General features: G+C 35.0%; 1 protein-coding gene across 1 annotated transcript; it reads right to left on the bottom strand.

The window, feature by feature from the left end:
- Positions 1 to 308: 308 nt before the first annotated feature.
- Pdfr (Pigment-dispersing factor receptor) lies at positions 309 to 18,909 on the bottom strand. Its single transcript, XM_076135213.1, has 13 exons — positions 18,891 to 18,909; positions 18,329 to 18,439; positions 17,518 to 17,675; positions 15,854 to 15,957; positions 15,072 to 15,228; positions 13,130 to 13,359; positions 12,597 to 12,666; positions 7,112 to 7,197; positions 5,359 to 5,542; positions 2,660 to 2,835; positions 2,113 to 2,244; positions 1,267 to 1,356; positions 309 to 616 (listed from the first exon to the last, which is right to left on the bottom strand). Exons 1-13 carry the CDS (start codon positions 18,907 to 18,909, stop codon positions 601 to 603), a joined length of 1,533 nt encoding a protein of 510 aa, XP_075991328.1. The 3' UTR covers positions 309 to 600.
- Between the last annotated feature and the right edge of the window lie 461 nt (positions 18,910 to 19,370).

Genomic DNA, 19,370 nt, shown 5'->3' with positions numbered 1-19,370 from the left:
AGCTCCTCTGTCATCCCAATTATCATCGGCACAAACTTTGGTTCCAAAATATAAATATATTTTTATTAATTTATGCATCTACTTGTATATATATTTCCAAAGAATGTTATCAAAAGTACCGTAATCATTGTGAATTCTGATTCTTTCTATTCTTCTGTATCCTTTTATATTTTGACTTTGAGATACCTAGTGAGCAATGACGCATCGAATAACAAGATCTTAGATCGCGATCATCTCAGAATCTTAGACGGAATCAGACTTAACTCTCTTAAGAATTTACTATCCACTAATACAAAAAAGAAATACAATATATCCTTTGGATAGGCACCTGTGTCGATGATGATATCACACTTTTTGCAGCACTCCGTTACAAGTATAATCTAGCGACGCGACGTAATACGGCTAATGAAGTTCCTTCATGAGCAAGGATCTCACGACACAGTTTATTTGGCTACTGCTACTCTTGCCATACGTTCCACGCAACATTTAGATGAACTCCTTCGACAGGCGGATCGCCTGAGGGATGCTATCGAACTGAACATGTTGCCTTCTGTTCAGTTGTATCTGTCGTTGAGTAGCTGAATAGCGCGAACGCGGGGGTCAAATGGTCTGATGCCTGAAATAATTACAATAAACTGTAAACATCCTGAAAATAAAAGCAATCTTAACACCTACGACAGAGCTGAAAGAAGCGAGGCCCGACAAATCAAAGAATGTGCACGTTTCAAGTTGCAGTTCAGTGAGCGTCTGTCTACCTTGCATATTATATTTAGTTGTGGAAGCGAGTGGAACGCTCTTTTGAACAGCCTTTTTTGAACATTTATAATATTTTATTTTAAATATATCAGTGTTTCTGGACTAGTCATGAAAGGTTCTAAAAATAGTATCTATCTGAACGGACCGGCAACCTTTGAATATGCATTCCGATGTAGCGCTAAAGTATGTAAGCAAAAGCATGGCTCGGCATATTTTACCGACGATATCGGCTTCGATTGAGTGCGTGGGATGTATGATGTAACAGGAATGCAGATTTACTGTGCCCATGCAAAAATAGCTGTGGAATAATTTAGTTGGCGAACAATAGATCTAAAGAATCTACCAAGTCGAAGTAATGGAATAACGAAACGATATCGTATGAAGTTTGAAATTGATCAAGATTTTTGAGGACATTTTTTTCGTAGCTCTGATAGAAATGAAGTGTTATGTGACCGAAATTGCGAATGACGATGAATTCTTGATGGTTGCTTTGATATTATAGCAACTTACGCTGCGGCCTGTCGAGTCCGAGCTCCGCGGCCAATTTCAATCTCAGCAGGAACATCATAGATGATTTGTGACCGGCGTGTTCTGTAATAACTAAAAAAAGCAGAAATAGATAAGTTTTGTGTTAATACTAATATTGTAGAGACCCACACACTGCACTGTCATGATCACAAACAAAATTGGTCAAAATTTAAGCAGATTCTCTTTTGGTTTATTACTTGGACCCAAATTGCCATCGAAGTAGTGGCTATCTTTTGTGTTTCGATTGCAATCGTGACAACGAAGTGCGCATATATGAAACTATGAAAGCGATGGTTGCTTTTATTTTTTACAGTTCGCCTGAGTGGATAATAAACAAATAATACCTATAAGGTTGACAAGTGTTAATCCCGATAGTAGAGCTCTTTATTTAGGTTATATTGTCCGTGGCATATTTTTTTGTGGTCCAACAGATTTAGTGAGACATTAAGGATGTCTTTTCCCATTGTTTGCCAAGATATCTCTTTAGTGTCTGTGTCCTTTATCAAGAGATTCCCAGCTGAACATGTGAAAGTAGATTACAGTTTTCCTGTCAAAAAGTAATCCTGAAAACTTTGTCATAATACGCCAGCAAAAAGATAGGGCTTTTGCATTGCATCACACTCAGCAGTAAGGAAATTCATTGCTTTGGCATCAAGAAACCCAGCGACATAGAATATCTTTAAGAATAATAAGGACCTGTTCCATAATAACCAAGTATCCAGGTATATTTTAGTATTATTGAAGTAAAAATTAAAATCAGTGTTACAATATTCTGGACACTCTTTGGGCATTTTGAAACAGGATTTAAATTATTTGAAGTATACTTACTCGACGCCTGTTCCTATGTCACTGTCGGAATAATGGCCCGTGTGAAGATCAGACTCTGTGTAATGAGATCGTCTTGCGTTGTATGTTCGGAAAGTCCTCATTGGGATGTCACCGGGTCTCATGTATGTGGAACTAGGGACAAAGAATTATATTTTTACAAGCAATTCGCTTGTCATTATTAGTTACCATAAAGAGTTGCAAACATTTGATATCCTATATAATCTAGATACAATAAACAAATATGTTTAAAATATATTATTTTGCTTCTACTTGACAGACTCTACATTAACAAGTTTACTAAATTTCTAGAGCCAAGCGAGTAGCTTTTTGAAACTAACTTTCTGATAACATTGCAAACGGTCACAGTTAGCGGTCTTCGATAAAATATAAGTTGCAATCAGATTGATCGCAGCATATAAAACCACTTTACCACACAAATCAATTTTAGATTTTGGTTAGTTCTGGCAGTTTAGACAAAATTGTTAAAAAATGTGAGTTCAGTTAGTATCAAATGTTTAATTAAAAAGTAATTTCAGTCAATACTTACGGTCCCTCGTCGTCTGGTGGGTCTCTAGGCCCGTAGCCTCCAGGCGGTGGTATCGGCCTTGCTCTGTACAGCAGACGTGGTTGACGAGTCAAATGGAGGAACCTTATCAAGCGCGGATATCTGTAGCGGAACATTGCGTAGCGGTTCGAAAATGACTTGGACAATTGCGCACGAACCTGAAACAAAAATAATGTTTTAATTGACCATTGTAGTAGCTGTATAACATTTTCAAGTTTTTATACTTGGGTGACGTGTCCCTACGTCGCTACCAATAATTCTTGTCTACAATTTTGGTATCTTATAGTGTAAGGACTTTTTCATGCAATTCCTACAGAGAAAGAAAGAAGTCTACTGCCAAGTTAAATACCAAATAGCGAGTGAATATAAAACGTTGTTTAGCCTAGAGAAATCTCGAAGTGAGTTTAAGCTTTTTCTTTATTATGTGTCCTCTAAATGACTTTTAAAATACCAAGGGATTTAACTTTTAATTAACGTAACTTGTCCAAATATATCTATTATTCTAATTCTATGGTTATAATTAACAAAATTTTACATCCGTTTCGTTTGCTGTAACCAGACGTACAGAAACGTAAACGTAAGTGTCCTTTGTACCGAACCCCTATTAAATTTCAATTCAGCTATTATCCAAGTCTACAGTAAATCCTTTTCCATTTCCTTTTAAAACTAGTTCTATTGAAAGTGCCTGTAAAAGGAAGTGCTGAAAGCAGAGGCTTACATTTTCATCCTACGTATCGTAGAGAGAAAACATATGTATATTTATTTTGTATATGAGCTGGACGTGTGAGCCCGTGTGTTCTGCGTTTGACATGAGCTCGTGGGAGGCCTTCACGACCTGTCAGATTTTGTTAAAACCCTCTATGTGTTGCGAGCACGAGTGCACCGATAGTTTAAATATAGAATTATACTGACGCACGTTACTCTCATGTTAAATGGAGCATTTTTAATTACTCCTTTAAACAGGACACGTGCTATGACGCACTGAGGACCAATTCTACTAAGTTCTGTCACTGAAAATGACAGGTAACCAAAATTGTATTGTTGTGCACACGGCGACGTACCTATATTAATTTTGATTATTTCTAAGATGTGAACGACACCAAGAAGAGATATTTTGAAGGATTTTGATAAAGCAAATTGGATTTCTGATTAAAGAAACTGACTTAATTACTGACTGACGAAATCAATTACCTTTGCTTAGGCTTTATATTAAATCATTTGACAAATAACTATTACGAAAATGATTTTTTTAAAAACAAACCCACAGAGTTTTTTTTTTCATCACAACAAAGTGAAGAGAACCGCATAAAAGCTGTTTCATATTATGGACCACCGTGATAATAATGTTCACGTGAAAACAAAATGTTTTTTTAAAATGTGTACCGGGAACTTGATTAAATCTCAAATGTAATTTACTAAGACGCATTAACCGTGTAAAAGAGTTGTACGCGAAAGAGAAAATATCAAAGTTCTTACATTTGTAGTTCTAAGAAAACTAATACATTTCCCTTTTAAAGTAATTGAAAGAGATTCAACGAGTGTTAGTACATTTTGTATGTGACAATACAGATAGTACATTTTTAATAACTAAATGGATGTGTCGCTAAAAGTTTATGTATTTTATTTTTATTTTAGAGCATTGAAAAGTGATTGGTAGAATTAATCACGTAATAGTTTTTGTGCAGTTTTAGTATGGTTGGTATATTAAAATGTGCCAACGCAAAACCAAGCATGAAATGGCCAGGTTGTCGGACTCAACGCCTATACCCTCCCTCATTACGGGAGGAGACCCTTGCCCAGCAATGGGACAGTAATGGGATAAATTTATTATTTATTTATTTATTATCAATAAAAATAAATGAATATCATTATCAATACGTGAAGATGTGGTAATAGTGACAATATTACATATGACTGAAAAATTTCTACTTTTTGAAGACTTTTTATTGTAGGTAATCACTACCGTCGGTGTATTTCATACACATCTGGCTAAGACTCAAATCCTAAAGGTGGGTAACTGATAAAAAAATATAGTAAATCCACATTGTGTAAAATCTTTCCAATGTCAATTCCTGTGACTGGATGACCGGTTTTTTTTAAATATAGATACATACATCGAACCCAATCTTCAGTCAATAATCCTACCACTTTAAATTCGGACGGCCTTTATTATTAGATCGAAACAACGTTACTTTTTAAATTGGTTGTCTTATTGTTCTTATATCTTTAGTGGGTTTGGGAGCGTTGGGGAGTATTCGACAACACTCGGCTGCGATCCTTAAGGCTCTTGACAACTAAGGACTGCGTTATCTTCGGCCTGCCTTCGCGTATATTTATGTAGTTATACTAATATACAGCTTTTTTTTCGTTGGCCTACTTTTTTATGTTATGATGCTTGCAACGATAGAGGGCTTACTTTTAATAAAATAAATGGAAGACATTATTCAATGTATCTAAATTGGTGATTTTCTGGTATTGTAGTTTAAATGTAAACATCTGAAAAAAATGCAATTAATCTTTGGGAAATCAATATTTATATCTTACTAAGACAAGAGCCCTTCTGTAGATTTGGAAAAATAATATTAATCTCAACACGAATACGAATGTATAGCTAGCCCGAGATACTGCATTAATGTTGATGAGTTGACGAGTTAATATATCTGTATATTAAAGAAACTTACCTCAGTATTACACAAGCAGTAGAGCATGGCGAGAGCGAACCCTTGGAAGGACCTTAGGAAGTGTGTGGTGTAAGACCAGAGCGCGAACGCCCATACCGGCCCCCCCACCGGTCCTTCAAACATGCTCAGTATGTTCGTGATGCCAAGTAGCGGGAGTAGGACCATTGCGGCTTTTACTGCTTTCCTGTTGACAAAATAAACCATTCAAAACATTGAACCCTTGACTCTACCCGATACTATCGCATGTTCTGGCATGTTCATTCGTGCTTGGTAACAACAACCGCACCGATTGATAGAGAGTTAAGTCATTTACCATTTCACAGGTACATAGCGAGTTCCTTCGTATTTCGCAAGGCTCGTGTTAATTGTAATGTCTGTAGAAAATCGCGTCATAGGCTAGCTGTAAATCAGCTACAGATTTTACGTTTTTTTTAAAGAATTTTCTGGCCGTCACATCACGTCCTAAATTTCGTTATCGATATAATGTTAAGAAAAATAAATGGATGTACATAATTTCTACATTTTTTAGATACAATCCTTATTAAGTACTTAAATAAGTAGCGTTATTTCTTACTAGCTGACCCGCGCAACTTCGCTTGCGTCACCCAAGAGAATGGGTGTTTGGATTTTTTGTAACATTTTTCGTTTCTACTCCGCTCCTAATGACCGTAGCGTGATGTTATATAGCCTATAGCCTTCCTCGATAAATGGGCTATCTAACACTGAAAGAATTTTTCAAATCGGACCCGTAGTCCCTGAGATTAGCGCGTTCAAACAAACAAACAAACAAACTCTTCAGCTTTATTATATTAGTATAGATAGTGTATGTCGTATTGAGAAGAGAGTATTTAACGCTTAAATTATAAGCAAGGCATTAGTTTCTTGTCTAAAGCGGAACTGGACTCAATTTGATTATATTGCCTTCGAAATCGAAAGAATTGCAACAGTACGAAATTCCAAAACAATTATGCTTGGCAATTATTCCTCCTACACGTGCATCGAGGCATAAACAGGAAATTGTAGGTGTATCCTCTTGCCTCTTATATTTTTTAGATAATGAGAATTTTACTAATAATAATTATCACCTGACGGTAAATCTTACTAAAGTTCGTAGCCATTTCACCTACTTGCATATTTTTCTCTATATCTTTTTATATCTGATTGAAAATGAATTCTATACATTTGTTTTTGTTCTTAAATAATTGAAAATGCCTAACGTTTCGGCGCAGGTTGCACTCGCCGTGGTCCCAGGCTGACTGTGCAGCCTGGGACCACGGCGAGTGCAACGGCGCGTTAATTCCCGTATTCTATTATACATTAAACATGCAACGCGAGAGTTTAAAAGTTATGGTTTCGAATAATAGATTTTTAACCGCACAAAGAAATCAAAAGCAACTCGTGAATCTTCAAAAATATGTGAAAACGTAATGAGGAGGGAGAACATTTTGCGATTTTCAAAATTATAATTATCATGTCGGTTTTAAATCGAATAATTCAGAAATATCACAAGGTAGAAATACTATCTACAATTGAGTATCGTATACTTAAATCCGATCTAACAATTTATCTTAGTTCAATGCAAAGGTTGCACATGTATGTAATCGTACAATAAGATGCACCCCGATTTTTGAAAAGTCTAAAAATTTTTACATTAACCGTATTCACAGAAAGAGTATGTCTTTTACACAATATGAAGTAGGTACTTGCGCGTTGTTCGAATTAAAACCATAACTTCAATTACGTAGTTACTTACCTAGCTTTAACGACGTCAGAACTATTGTCTTGACGTAGTTTAAGAATCAACACCCTCATGATGTTCAGGAGGAAGAGGAAGTTGATCTGTAACAAATATAATAAATGAGGAATGTCTAAAAATATGAACGGGAAATATGTATGTGCTACTTCCTATGTGTCCACGCAATTGTACTAATTGGAAAGGTAATTATTTTCTACGAGAGGTCGCCAGCGTCTTCGTCCGCGTGGAAACCCTTCCCATGTAAATGCCGGTCCCTCAGGAACTACGGGATAAAAAGTAGCCTATATGTTGTTCTGGGTCAGCTACCTACATTTCCAATTTCATCGTAATCGATTCAGTACTATTTGCGTAAAAGAGTAACAAACATTTACTCATACTTACAAACTTTCGCATTTATAATTTTAGTAGGATAACAATGAATGTAGTCCAACAATTCACAATCTACGATTTACATAAATCCTTGTTAATTTTTCTATGTATTTCTAAAATAAAGTAGCTGTATCAAACAGCCCACCGTCAGCTGCATAAACCGGTGGCTCACTGATGCACTGTCTGCAATACATTCAACTAAGTTGACCTATAAAGATGATTGTGCTTAAGAAATGATTAGTCCAACATTTTTCCCTTTTATTCTACGTAATAGTGAGTAAATGATTACCGAATTTGCGGACTAAATACGTTAACAAATAGCTTTAAAGTAAAGCAGACTAGGTAATCGTATGTTAGCGTACCTTTGTGCCGAAAATTAAACTATATAGCATGCGTTTAAAGTTACCAATAATACGTGTTTGTTTTTTATATATCGTCATAGAAAGTAGTTCAAGAGTCAAAGGTGGGAGACAAATGACTAATCCAATACTAAATACCTAAATAAAAAAAGTTGTCATCTACATTTCGTCTTATAAAAAAAGTAATTTTAAATAAGTTTCATTTTAAAGTTTACATACAACAGATATTCTCAAAATTCAAGTTTATTAACGTTGCGGTAACAGAAGACTTAAAAGAAAATAATAGAGGAGCGCACTTACAGCCTGTTCGCGGAAGTAATTGTGCACGTCCAATTTAACCACTAAACATTGGTATCGTTATATCTGCATCAATAATTGTAGATCTCAATATTTCGTAACCAAAAACTTATGCTCAAAGTCAAAATGTTCTTATACATTAAGTTACATTTATTCATGACCCATAAAAGTCGATAGAATACAGAAATATGAAAACATTTCAACTGAAAACATAAACAATGACATTACAGAGGCTTTCCGAAAACTAATTTCACGATGCACGTCATCTGTTCAATGAATCGCAATTGCAAATAAGTAGAATAACGAAAGGCAACAAGATAGTGAAGGTTGAGTTCGCTCGAGTTACCACGAACAATATTCTTTGGCTACAATCATTGTGCATTGAAAACAAAAGGCTCCCGTGCACCCAAAATGTCAGTGAACGTCGAATGTTACAGCGGGAATACCAATCACTACAGCCTTCATCTATGAGCCGTATGGATGACTACACAAGAAAATTGTGAACATGAAACTTTTTTTCAGGGAATATAAGTTAGCAATGCGAACAATAAGCATACTGATGGTTTATTTTTGCGGCGTGGTCATAGTGTTCGCCACGTCTTTGCTACTATGCTTAAAAGTCATGGCCTCGAATGGAACAAACACACTTTCTGATGATAGTACTTTGTGTTCGTTGTTTGCAAATTCAGAACTATACAGAAACCATGCTCAGTATCTTTTTATGAAAAGAAAAACGTCTTCATTTTCAACCACTTAATTTCAAATTTCTTAAGTAGGTAATTTTGTTCCGAAATAAGCATTTTGTACTACCTCAGTGTACGGTAACAGCTAGTAGTTAGTACACCCTTGCAACCAAACTTTCATTGTTCCTATTCACCGAGGGCTTGTTTTAATCCGAACAAAGCTTTAGAATATAGATTAATGTCCATCACTGCAGCGCGAGTGGTGTTATTGCTACGATGAATAGACCGACATCGGAACATGTATAAAAGCCAAAATTTCATAATAGAAGAGCTAATTATTCACATCCATATATTGATGGACTTTGATAAGCCTGGTCGTATTACTCGTTAGTACGGAATAATTAATTAGACTAGTTTATACTCTATTCACTAAAATAATGGTTGTTTCTAAAGTTTATTGAATGACCGGCGGTGTTGCATATTATGAATGTTTATGAAGAAAAAGAAGGGGTCTTAGCAAGTGTTGTTTTTTAGTCGCTGCCGTTCCTTACGCGAAAAACATGTGAATTGAGGGCGTTTAAATCTGAGTGATTTAACGCTTGTGCAGACGAAGGACTTTTGACAAAAATCCACGAATAATTTGAACAGTTTTTTTAACCTGTGTCTGTTGGAGACTTAGAATGCCTTCGAGAAAATGTGTTTAACAACTTTTACACATGCAATGTTGAATCACGTTGTTTTCTTTCAGCAAGTGATAATAATTTCTGATACACCCATACCAAAAATATGGTTTTTTAAAACCTTCGTGTGCGTTACGGTAGTAAAACTTGTATTATGAAGGACAAACAAGTACTTCGAGAATAGTCCCTCGTTTGCGCAGGCCCTTATCATAACAGGAACGCATAAGATACCTTGTTACATGTTATTTTCAGTACAGAGGTATCATTAGGGCTGCAGCGAGAGTAAATTCTAACGAGCTGCTTGAAATCATATTGAAAAATACGTTCACCCTGAATATACTGGTTGTATTTCATAAATAACGATGTAAAAATACTTGGCAAATGTAGACTTGCTAAGTAATTACATTGGAGTTTAATACTGCAATAAGAAAAATAAATCTTATTAGATGTAAGTAATTGAAATTGGTGATGTTTTTAGTCAAACATTATGAAAGAAAATATACTTAACGAGAGTATAAAAATTTTCTACCATTATAAAATCGAAAGGTTTAAACAGGCTGTGAAAGGAGTTAAGGCACGTCTTAGCATTTACAATGTAAGTCCAAAGTAATAGCCATATACTGGCCACCTTATCAAACTTCATACTATTGAGTAAGTTGACACGGGGGCTTTTATTTCTTGATTCAATTGTATTAGTGATATATCGATGCTACATGAAACTTTAACAATACTTTGAGACATTTTATCAAATTCAGAGTCGTTGTGTAGAATAAGTGCCTAATAACATGCTCTTTTTTATCGCTCGAATTATTTTGATCGAGATATACAATAACTATGATGTATGACTACCTACAATATATTATCATGTGTTGTTTATATTTCCTTTAATTTGACTCCATCATACGACTAATGAACTTAGAAACAACTGAGTAACCAACTTGCGAACGAGTGTATGTTTATTTTAATAATATACCAAATAAATATTCATGTTTTATTCAACATTTCAATACAAACAGCAATAATAATGAAATGAAACCGTTGTTTAAACTGAAAACCAAAGTTTGCATATCCCAAAAAGCTGTGTTGCAGCGTAAATAATTATTCGCGATCATTTGTAATATCGATTAATTAATGATAATTAATAAAGTACACTCGACTCTGCTGCGTTCATAAATTAAACGAGATACGTTATTTCAAAAGTTGTTGACATTATGTACAAACCAAAATAGCCTTTATTTATTTATCGTATCACGTATGATTATTGTCAATATAATGTCAGAGTTTTTATACTGTAGCGCGATTCTTTATCACTATTGACTATCGACAACCGGCTACTGCCGAGAAATTTTGTATGAAAATCGGATAAGCGTCGTTAGCGGAAGCCGTAGGAAGTATTGGATCAGTACATTTTAGTCGAATTCTCTGTAGAGAATTGCGCTTCTGAAAGTGTAAAAACCTGGCCTTTTGATATAGCCAGTAGAAACTGTTAACGTGTCATTAGAAGCACGAAGATGCCCGGCTCAATACCAATAAGTGGCTACCCATTTATGGAATGTCCGCGCATTAAGTTTATGTAGCTAATGGTGAGCGCAACTGGCTGAGACCTCAATCGATGTGGAACCTTTTTAATATTTAAAGTTAATATATCATTATATCTAATAGTGTATAATAATATGTATGTAGTGTAATTAGTTAATCTGTTTAGGATCGATATTGGCATAATTAAAATCAACATGCGACAATTAATGATCGATAGTAACCAACTAAATTTGTAAAATGACGAAAATTGAAATTTCTCTATTAAACATTAGAAAATACACAGTAGAAAAATTGGTCAAAATACTTATTTTCAGCCTTAAAAGATTAATATACTTCGTAAATTACAATAAGCTCATTCCCATTCATCTGTGCTGTCACGGCACGGTGATATACAGTTGTATCGGGAACACTTCTGTCCAATTCTTTAAAGCTTAGACGTAATGTTTAGTTACAATTACTAAAATATAAAAGAGTAGACTAGATTTTTAGTTTCCAAGCGCTCCCCGGCAGAAACAAATGGCCTAATAATTCAGTGCGTTGTGTTATATTTATTTTACGAAAGAGAACTGGAATCATTTGCGCACCTGTGTCTGTTTTACATACAATTCTTCACTCTGAGTGATGATAGTTCGTACGCTCTTGATTGTTCATAAACTTTTGTAGTTTTAGATACGATTAGGTACTTGTATCGTAGGTTTTAGTGTATCTAGTGTAACGAGTGATTTACGAGGTTTAAACGTGATGACTTTTTATTGAGGAAAGATTATTGTTAGAGATTTTAAAACGGGATTTTAATCTCGATAATTTGTAATGAGATACAGATTGAGTGTCGGCCGTATATATTAATTTAGTTTAGTAATAATACTCGGTCATTCTTAACTGATAGTTCTTTTGTAAACGGGTCTTATACGCGATTCATGTATCAAGGTTTACGGTAACAAATAAGGTATCAACAGCATTTTTTTTATTTATCTCGTATACCTGTGCACAGTAGATTAATGTGTTCAAGTTGCAAAATGTTGTTTTAAATCATTCTCAATCGGCTTAAGCCTTTTTATATCGAGAAGTGAATGCTCATCAGTGAAGTGATTTAGAGTCGTGTAGAAAAATAACTTCTGTAAACCAGTATAGAAATATCGTTACAAGAAAAGTAGCAGGCACATCTTTAGCCGAGAGGAAGTGTAATGTTCTACTTCATCGATTTTTTACTCAAATTTATGGTAGAGCTTTTCACGTATGTTATTGGTTTTACTTTTTGCTACACAATAACAATGAAGATTTAGTGGGCAAATCTATTTTAAAGAAATCTTCCAGAAAATACATACATATACTTTAGGGTCTGTTCGTTAAAAGTATGAAGGCCTTACTATGAAAGGATAAAAGTACATGAGAGTGTACATAAGCAATTTTTTTGAGGACGACTCACGCACATTTACATGCTTTGAAAAATTGCCGCGATCTTACTCAGTATAAAATTATGAATCGTATAATTTTTGCTTTAAACGCGTAGACACATAGAAAAGTAGCAGTTGAAGGCTGTATAACTAACACTTACCATGATTACTGCTAACCGTGGACCCTCTAGTGCCCAGAAGTACGACAAGAAGTTGTAGCCGTACCAACAACTGTAACAACATACCACCATTAGCTTCTTTATAATACTTAAAAAAAGACGAATAGTTGAAGATAAGACTAGCAAATAATTTATTTTTTACATGTACTTTCTCTGCAAAGGTAATATTCAGATTGCAAACCAATAACGATACTTTGCACAACTTTGCAGCAGGGCTTATATTTGTACACGTGTAGAGCCGATTTTCCTGCAACTGTCATATGACCGGCGGCAATGGCGTCCGTCGCAGCCGTACACACGCTGCTGTCGCAACTTCATTCATTTTTTCAGAGTTCAAAGGCAAGCCCTTTGATCAAAAATCTCGACTGACTACACGAATGGTTCACTACACTTTTGGTTTAGTATTTTTGTCAAAGACTGATACTTTTCTATTGGATTTGACCAGTAATGTAAAAAATAATGACTTTCCTATTGGAAGGGGTTGATAATGGCACGGAAAGTAATTAGATACTCACCCCAGGCTGGTATCCTGTGCATAATGTATACCAGCTAAGGTGGCCCAGGCCGAGGTTATTAGGACCGGGGCACACCACCCGAGGAGCAAGAAGAATTTGTAGGGATTGCTACCCCTTAACACGTTGGATGTTACGAGGGTGTGAAGATAATAACCCTCGTTCAACATCCACATGAACATCACTGTGATGAAGTACTCAAGTATGACATACATAGCAACACATAGGTATGGCTGAAACAAACATATTACGTTAGCATTTATACTTCGGAAGCGCTAATCTCTGCAGTCGGCACTATCGAGTATCGAAAGTTTGACATTCAAAATGTACTCCAAATTTTTCTTAGTGGCGCTCACTCGGTACTCGTACTCGGTACTCATAGCTGATCAGATTTTCATACAAAATTTCTCGATAGGTCGCCGATAGTCGAACAATTGAGAATCACGCTACAGAATAATATAGTTTACATTGCCCAATATATAGTAGGAAAGGAGTCATAATAGATAAACATGATGGGATGATTTTAAATTTGAATTTGATTTTTGTTTGTTGCTAGATTTTTGGTGACTCAAGACTATTTTAGTTTAACCTATACAATGCGGAAGACAGCGAGAATACCTACTAGTGACATGGTGATATTCAGAGGGTTAAAGTTAGTTTTGTAAAAAATATTGTTAAAATAAAATCAAGATTTATTTTAATCAACTTTTCAGAACTGTAATAATAACTAGCGCGTGCAATTAAAATTGTCTAGTGGTTGTTTGAAGTATTTTTATCACCCAATCAAATTGTGAATTTAATTGAGTAATTATTACGCTGCGGCATATTTCACAAGTACCTATATTTCTTCGACAAAGATGTATTCACTGATATTTACACATATATTTTATTAATTTTGATTAGTAGGTCTCGACATTATGTATTTTACACTTTAAATTTTATAACTATTCTTTATGCATTATCAAATTAAAGCAGCAGTTAGAGGATATCATAATCAAACTGGAAAATTTCTTTTTTGAATAACTGTCCGGACAAGGTTTGTATGGGATCGATGGGATCAAACTTCTAACGGGAATGGAATCAACAGGATAAAATTGTACTTTATCCGGGCGAAGTCGGGCCTGTCCGCTAGTAATTCAACCACTGTCAAAGTTAAGTCAACCACTTTTAAGTAGGCAAGTAAAAAATTATCTACTGCTACCTACATGTTTGTGCTCACAGGTATACTTTTCGGCGTATCAGACATCGAGTCGAAGGTGCAGTTCATGTTCAAGGGTGCTTGTCCCCGTTTGGTCAGCCGTAAACTTCCGTCGAGAGGCATTTTATTGAAGTCAGCGCAATTGAGCTGATTTCCAAGTGCACTCGTAACTTCTTCAATAGTTTTCAACATCTCACAAGGCTTTTCGAGAATGTATTAGACGAAAGATTCTGAACTTTGTATCTTATTTGTTCTTGAACTCTCGATATAGTGACTTTGCGAAAATTTAGAATTTTATATAAATAAGCCGCCAGAAAGCGGTCAATTGTAGATAACACAACTAAAGATGGAAATAAATTATTCGGTTTTAATTTCCCTATCTCAATTAATCTCATTTTAGTCACACCCGTGTTTAGTTTTGTGTGCAATTTATTTGATGTACGAACACGTTTTGATATCGTAATTGAAACTGTCGTTAATATGAGTGTAATTTAACAACAATGATTTTTTAAGGAAAATCAAACAGGTTCGCTGCTGAAAACGAAATAAGGTGGGATATTCAGTACGTTGATTGAGAGACCAAACTTTCTACTGTCGAGACAACTTTTACTACTACCAAAAGTTCTTATAGATTTGTGATACATATAAATTTTATTGAGACATTAGAAAACAATGGTCGCTCATTCTACTGCAGTTTCCTATAGAAATATGGAAATATTTTCATATAATATTGTATTTGATACTCACTATGCCTTCTATAGCGCTAATGCCTGTATAACTGGAGGAGCCTTCTTTAGTTCTCATGAATGCTTGGTCCAGGTATAATATTAGCCTCGCTATAACCTGAGCACTCATGGAAGTGAACAAATTCTTGTGAATGCGAGTCCTCAGGTTGTTCAGAGCTCTGAAACAACAATATCAAATTCCAATCACGCAAAGAAAAGTCTTGAGATAATTCATTAAAATTCTTTCCAATTAAATCTTAAACCTTGATTTTAAAATATCATATATCATTGGACAACTCACACACGGTCATTTGATTCCAAACTAAGCAGAGCTTGTACTATGGTAATCAAATAACTGATAAACATACTTATATACTTCTAAATACATACTTATATAGATAAATTGACATCAAGGCTTAGAACAAATAAGCAGCCACATGAGTTAACAACAACGCAAACGGATATATTCTAAAACTAAACTAGCAAAATCCGTTTGTAAATTCTTCCCTAAGATTTGATTGTAAGCTATGGTTACTTGTTACTTATTTATTAACGTGCGGTTTGACAACCTAATGTTTCTGGTCCAATGCGCTCGCCTGCGACATGTCTAAACGGTTGTTGTGATGATTGACAACAATGGTCAATGGTGACCGATTTCTTATAAAACGTTAGGTATAATGTTATTTTTTTGATCTTCGTGTAGAATGTCAAAAAAATATACACGCAGTCCAAAGCCAAATTTTTATAAAATCATAATAATGTTAATATTATAATTATAGTGTTATGATCGAGTTAAATACTTACGGGTAGTTGTTCAGCACAATGAGCGAAATGGTCAGCGTAATCAGGGAGAGCGTAAATCCAACAATTTCAATGATCCTAGTCGTGTCCGCTATTTCGAATTTATACTGCAACAAAAAATAAATATATAAGAATCTATACCAAACTAATTACATTTAAAAAGGCCATCGGAAACTTTTGTGGTCATCATGGGGTCCGTCTAGCAGTCAGGGTGGGGAGTTCTGCGTATCAGTTTCACAGTAATGTATGCGGTGTCTGAACCGTACATTATATTCACCAAAGTCATTTATATACATTCTACTATAATATCTAAATGCAGAACTTGACCACAGAACACACCGCTAGGGAAATGCGACTTTTACCTGTATTGTTATACGACGTTACAAATATTTAACAGTAATTTTGCTATTCTCCTAAACCTATGTTTCAGTACATAAAAAGCGCATTATAAGTATTATCTATCTATACAAATATCAAGAAAGCCGGCTTACATTGTGTTAGTCAAAGTTACATTGAATCGTGTTGTAGTTTTAAGCTCTGTTTACTCTCAAAGGAGACTGTCAAACTCATAATACCTTTATCCAAACTATTCCTGTAACTGCATTGTGTGTTCGAGTCAGATATTCGATGACATTTTAGACATTGTATAATTTTGTCTGTTAATAATTTACTTACTAAGAGTATATTCCGGTATTTCTAGCATTCGAAGTATATTTATTAATAAGTAAAAGCATACATACGTATTAAATTATGTTGTACCTACGCATACGTATTAAAATTATATTGATTTCGCCTTCAAACAAAATGCTAATTAGTGCCTAAATACCTTTTGCCGGAAATAGTGCGAATTCAAAGCTTTCATAACAGACTTTGTTCGGAGCAAATGAGCTTAAATCGAGGTTCTCGACAGTTTTTAATAATTGCCTAGGTTGCAATTCAGCTTTGTTTCAAATTGCAGATGCGATCAGTTAATTTTTATCTATGTAGAGTAATCATTCTACCTATATGTACTAGAAAATATTTTTACTTTTTGTTAATAACACACGTATTTAAGATGTGAAAATTGTTCGTTTTTTAACACAACATATATTTTTATAATTGTTTAATGTTGTTCTTTGTGACAACCTCGTCAAAGGAAAAAATCCTTATACAGTTTGTTACAAAGTTTTAATTGATTGTTATTAGCTTGTAAATAGAAGCTTTGTTAAACTAAACACATAAAAACTATCTTGTTCTAAATATATTCGTGTAACACGGGGTGCATAAAATAAACCCAGACGCTTAAAACATATATATTTACAGCAGGCAATATTTTCTAAACTCTTCTTCCATTCTCCATCACCTTGAGTTTCAAATGATCTGAAACAGTCAATGTCTCCGACTTGTCCAGACCTCTGACAGCCCGTATGACATCCACACATTTTGAACAGAGCGCGGTCACTCGTAAAATATTTGTGAATCATTCTAAAGAGATGCACAGGCCGTGCAAAAACACTGGTCACAATAAAGCTGCTAGGTTCCTGAAAGGACTACGACAAGCACTAGGACGAATACCAAAAATATAAAAACATTCTAAAAAACCAACTACAAACGAAAATTTGAAAACCGAGATCTAAAAACCAGTGCTGAGTTAAAAAAGTGGCGATGTGTTTGTCAATGTGTGTTACCTGAGCGTCACTCTCGTCCTCGTCGTATACTTTGTAAAAGAGGGAGCGCACGACGGGAGGAAAACATGGGGTGTAGTTTGTCCAGCCGTTTGGGTTTGTGTCGTTGCCGTGACGTCCAAGCCATTTTCCGGAAGTGTCGCATCGCCTAAACGCGTACTCTATATAATATTGTGAGAAAAAAATAAAATTAGCTTAAAAAATCAAAGTATATAGGATTTCTATAAAATAAAAAAGAATAGAAGTAAGAAAATTTATAAAAAGGGTTGAGATGTATAGAAAAATAAATTGTAAGGGGTAGAAAAATCATGAATATAATAAATGTAAGAGGCATGCATAACAATAGTCAGAAAAATAAAAAATAAGAAGTGTGAAATGATTTTAGAAGTAAAAGTCGACGCGATCAATCTTGACAGACTTGGTGTAGCGAACATGAACTAAATAAATATAGACGGACTGTATGGGAATTTACAGTAACCAAATAGACAATGTCTTGTCATGACACGAATGTCAAGAGTGTGAGGATAGCACAATGAAATCATTGCCAACTGAACTGATGTTATATTTTTGTGATACCCTTGTAGCAGAAAACTATGATCGAGATCAGTTTCAAAAAACTCTTAAATCTTTTTAGATATGAGATTATTATTGAAAGATCGGTTAGAAATAAATTAACCGATGAAAAGCTTATCACGATCAAGTAACCATGTGAAGTTATAGTAGCAGTGTTGGTTATTTAGCCTGTCAAAGAAAGAGTACTGTCCAGCGAATATTCGCGTCGAATTGTGAATAGTGTATCCATGCGTGTACTCACGTGTAGCGTCACTTAGACGCACGTCGGGACAGTGCTGCAGGGAGGTCTGACCCCCCAGTGTGGGCGGCCAGCACAGGTACCCATCATACGTAGTATTGCAATATACCTCGCCTATAATAGAGATGCCAAATTAATGAGTCTATAAAGATCAATGACCGATCATCGAACACCGATCTTTAAAAACTCATGTAGGTTTTACGGTTTATCCCATTCGCGTCTTTTGATTTTAAGCATATAAAAATTAGAATACAGTTTATTTTGCACCTATACCAATGCTACTGACGTTTGACAATTACATTCGTTTATAAAAAACACATTTTAATTAGTGTAATTTGTTTACGAATTCGATACGATATGTAAAGTTTATGACCAGATAATCGTCAAAGTCTATTTAGATCTGTGTACATGAATACATAATAGCTCTTGTTCCGGATTCCGTATTACTTAGTAAGACGAGAAGGTTGCAAGGAAGTCATGTCAGATCCAAACGTCGGATACACTCGGCTATCTTCGGAGTATCAAAGCTGAGACAACTGATAGACAGTCAGCGATACCGAAATACCAGTCTTTACTCGGGCCATTTCAAACGTGCGAACTAAGTCATGTAATTTTATCGGAGTCTCTTGCTCGCACTTACATATTGTCAAATTCATTACATTCTTTTGATTATGATGTAGTCCGCTCGTTGGTAACGGCCGGATTATAGATATTAATAAATACGATATGCTGTGTGAATGTTAAAAATGTTTCCAAATTTAAGCTACTCCGTTTTCAGATAAACTTTTTCGATGGTTTCGTTAGCCAAGTCTGGACCATCGAAGTTAAAACAAGCCAGGTTTCTCTTTTCATTTTTGTTTGTTGGAGTTGTCTGTAATGAAAGGGGGAGACGAAAATATTAAGCTTACAACTGGCTTAGTACCAATTTAAAATTAACTTCTATTATTTAAGTACGTATTTTCATATAATACATATGTACGTCTTCTTTTGCTTCTTATAGCATGGATCCAGTTTTTTCAAAGACTCAGGTATGTCTAAAGTTGTA

This window comes from Anticarsia gemmatalis, chromosome Z, assembly GCF_050436995.1.
Source record: "Anticarsia gemmatalis isolate Benzon Research Colony breed Stoneville strain chromosome Z, ilAntGemm2 primary, whole genome shotgun sequence".
NCBI lineage: Eukaryota > Metazoa > Arthropoda > Insecta > Lepidoptera > Erebidae > Anticarsia > Anticarsia gemmatalis.
This window is presented reverse-complemented; position numbering and strand designations above follow the sequence as displayed.